At 45.6% G+C, this 4,105-nt stretch overlaps 1 protein-coding gene across 1 annotated transcript; it reads right to left on the reverse strand.

The window, feature by feature from the left end:
* Window positions 1–863: 863 nt before the first annotated feature.
* LOC138358033 (mucin-22-like) lies at window positions 864–2,111 on the reverse strand. Its single transcript, XM_069315501.1, has one exon. It carries the CDS (start codon window positions 2,109–2,111, stop codon window positions 864–866), a length of 1,248 nt encoding a protein of 415 aa, XP_069171602.1.
* Between the last annotated feature and the right edge of the window lie 1,994 nt (window positions 2,112–4,105).

The following is a 4,105-nucleotide window of genomic DNA, read 5'->3' on the forward strand; positions in this document are numbered from 1 at the left end:
GCCTCCTTACTTAGGTTTCTGAATGATGTTCTAACTTTTGCCAGTGTAGAGTACACTGCTGTCGTTATCCTGTTTATATGTGCCTCAGAAGATAGATAAGGTGTTACGTCCTCGCCCAGGTCTCTTTCTCTTGTCATCACAGGTAGGCAGTTCCCCTTCATTGTGTACTGTCCCTTTGATCTCCTATCACCTTGTCCCATTTCCATAACTTTGCATTTGCTCGGTGTTGAACTCCAGTAGCCATTTCTCTGACCATCTCTGCTACCTGTTCAGTTCCTCTTGGAAGATCCTGACCCCACCCATGGTCTCCTTACCTTACCTTTCCTTACTGTGTCTCCTTACCTTACTTGGATAACATCCTTTAGTATTCAATTGCACTTTCTTTGTACTGTCTTTCTATTTACTTATATTAGTGTCGCACTTGGACACAATACTTTGTTTGCGGTGTTTCATAAGCGAGGGAAATTATAATTTATACCCTGGCAACCTTCAAGGGTCCCAGTAGCACATTCGGGTTCGTTTTCGACTCACAATCGAGAATTCCGGCTTTGTAACCCGGATGGGACAGAAATGGTTGGGCACATTTCATATCACCTAATGTCCCTGTTCACCTAACTCCTGCGTAAGTAGATTCTCAGGAGTTATTCGGCTTGTTATGGGGTTGCATCATGGGTGGGGTCAGTAATACGACCTTGAAGTAGGGGAGAACCTCGATATAAGCCTAACGTGTATAAATACACTTTGGCTGCCTGTCCCACGACACAATGAATTATTATTAACCTAGAGCCCTGCCGGCGTGTCCACTTGTCTTGTTATTTCTCCTGTCTGTTCCAAACTAAGTGACAGTTTTTATGGTATATTTCTTATGGTGTTGTGGTGCACCTGATGCCACCAGTCAATGTTGTGGTGCACCTGATGCCACCAGTCAGTGTTGTGGTGCACCTGATGCCACCAATCAGTGTTGTGGTGCACCTGATGCCACCAGTCAGTGTTGTGGTGCACCTGATGCCACCAGTCAGTGTTGTGGTGCACTTGATGCCACCAGTCAGTGTTGTGGTGCACTTGATGCCACCAGTCAGTGTTGTGGTGCACTTGATGCCACCAGTCAATGTTGTGGTGCACTTGATGCCACCAGTCAATGTTGTGGTGCACTTGATGCCACCAGTCAATGTTGTGGTGCACTTGATGCCACCAGTCAGTGTTGTGGTGCACTTGATGCCACCAATCAATGTTGTGGTGCACTTGATGCCACCAGTCAGTGTTGTGGTGCACTTGATGCCACCAGTCAATGTTGTGGTGCACTTGATGCGTCCAGTCAGTGTTGTGGTGCACCTGATGCCACCAGTCAGTGTTGTGGTGCACTTGATGCCACCAGTCAATGTTGTGGTGCACTTGATGCCACCAGTCAATGTTGTGGTGCACTTGATGCCACCAGTCAGTGTTGTGGTGCACTTGATGCCACCAGTCAATGTTGTGGTGCACTTGATGCCACCAGTCAATGTTGTGGTGCACTTGATGCCACCAGTCAATGTTGTGGTGCACTTGATGCCACCAGTCAATGTTGTGGTGCACTTGATGCGTCCAGTCAGTGTTGTGGTGCACTTGATGCCACCAGTCAGTGTTGTGGTGCACCTGATGCCACCAGTCAATGTTGTGGTGCACCTGATGCCACCAGTCAATGTTGTGGTGCACTTGATGCCACCAGTCAATGTTGTGGTGCACTTGATGCCACCAGTCAATGTTGTGGTGCACCTGATGCCACCAGTCAGTGTTGTGGTGCACTTGATGCCACCAGTCAATGTTGTGGTGCACCTGATGCCACCAGTCAGTGTTGTGGTGCACTTGATGCCACCAGTCAGTGTTGTGGTGCACCTGATGCCACCAGTCAATGTTGTGGTGCACCTGATGCCACCAGTCAATGTTGTGGTGCACTTGATGCCACCAGTCAATGTTGTGGTGCACTTGATGCCACCAGTCAATGTTGTGGTGCACCTGATGCCACCAGTCAATGTTGTGGTGCACTTGATGCCACCAGTCAATGTTGTGGTGCACTTGATGCCACCAGTCAGTGTGTGTCTTCTATTACACTTCAGCGTCTCGAGGCGTCCCATGATATATCCGAACACACCGCAGCTCCCGTCTGCTCCCTGCGGCTCCTTCAGTGAGTGGGAGTAGGTGTAGGTCGGGGCGTATGGGTGGGTGTTGGTGGGTGGGTGTGGGTGGGTGTAGGTGAGTGGGTGTGTGTAGGTGAGTGGGTGTGGGTGTGTGTAGGTGAGTGGGTGTGGGTGGGTGTAGGTGAGTGGGTGTGTGTAGGTGAGTGGGTGTGGGTTTGTGTAGGTGAGTGGGTGTGGGTGGGTGTAGGTGGGTGTATTTACTATTTGGGTCTGCAGGATCGATCTGTTAACTCTTGGACAACCGACTTTCTAATCGTCGGCTCTAATGTAATGACTCCCGACCTAGTTATCTTCTATCATTACTATATATTTATCAGACTCTTTGTCAAGGACTCATTTATCCAGTAACCGAGTTCTTCAGTTCAATCCCTATGTATTTTAGCCCACCCCAAGTCATTAGTAAGATAAAGGGAATTGGCAGTAACAACAAGTAATCATGAAATAAAAGGGAGGGGGGGGGGAGGGGCTAAATAATACTAATCGGCACCTTCACTTATTGTACGTCTTATAATATCTCTCTCTTTGTATATATATATATATATTATATATATATTTATATATATATATATATATATATATATATATATATATAAATATATATATATATATATATATATATATATATATATATATATATATATATATATATATATATATATATATATATATATGTCGTACCTAATAGCCAGAACGCACTTCTCAGCCTACTATCCAAGGCCCGATTTGCCTAATAAGCCAAGTTTTCCTGAATTAATATATTTTCTCAATTTTTTTTCTTATGAAATGATAGAGCTACCCATTTTATTATGTATGAGGTCAATTTTTTTTTATTGGAGTTAAAATTAACGTAGATATATGACCGAACCTAACCAACCCTACCTAACCTAACCTAACCTATCTTTATAGGTTAGGTTGGGTTAGGTAGCTGAAAAAGATAGGTTAGGTTAGGTTAGGTAGGTTAGGTAGTCGAAAAACAATTAATTCATGAAAACTTGGCTTATTAGGCGAATCGGGCCTTGCATATTAGGCTGAGAAGTGCGTTCTGGCTACTAGGTACGACATATATATATATATGTGTGTGTGTGTACATATCTCACTACGAGTGTCACTTTTGTACAGGACACTAATATACTAAATTCTGTAGTCTTCTTCTATTCCCGGTGTGTCCACTTCGTCTTCAAAGATACAACATCCACGTTATATGGTCCTCACACCGGCGAGTTCACCCTACTCATCACAACATGGGGCAGTCCTACTCCGTATCGTCACCGTGTCCAAAACCCCACTTCTCTCCCACAGCACACTGACAGAGGTCTTCAGCAACACCCAGACAAATAACACGGACAGGTGTCTCTACCAACACCCTGGAAAACGTCAACAGAAACACGCTAACAGAACTCCTCACGGACGTACAACAAGCCTTAACAGACGGCCAGTACTGTCGTCTCATAACTCAACCTGACCTGGCCAGCCAATACCACTTCACAAGTATAATAGACAAAGCAATGTCTACCGGTGCGGCCACATGTTCTCACTGCAACAAGTCGTGAGTTCCCGACTGCCCTGGGTGAACTGACTTCTGGGGCCCAAGATACTTTCCTCATCGCTTCTGCGGACATAAAAATTATTACATAGACAGTAAGTACACAAGGATAACATATGATGACAGCCTGTCACCGGTGACCAGGAAATATGATCGGGTCCATGCAAATAGTTGGCGTTGATATCATCACCTACCTCACCAGAGGGCATTGCCATCGACCTTACTAAATTAATTATGATCAGGCGCACTCCACAGATGGCGTTGACCTTGCCTCACCTTCCCAACAGATGGTGTTGGGGGGGGGGGGGAACGATGGCATTGTCACACCTAAAAGAATCGAGGTTGGAGAGGTCTGCAGACAGCGTTGATATCGTCCCACTCTCTCTCT

Source organism: Procambarus clarkii, chromosome 81 (assembly GCF_040958095.1).
Source record: "Procambarus clarkii isolate CNS0578487 chromosome 81, FALCON_Pclarkii_2.0, whole genome shotgun sequence".
Taxonomy (NCBI): domain Eukaryota; kingdom Metazoa; phylum Arthropoda; class Malacostraca; order Decapoda; family Cambaridae; genus Procambarus; species Procambarus clarkii.

Excerpts from the sequence above, each read along its gene's own strand:
- LOC138358033 (XM_069315501.1), bottom strand. The coding sequence starts at position 2,111 with ATGGGACGCCTCGAGACGCTGAAGTGTAATAGAAGACACACACTGACT.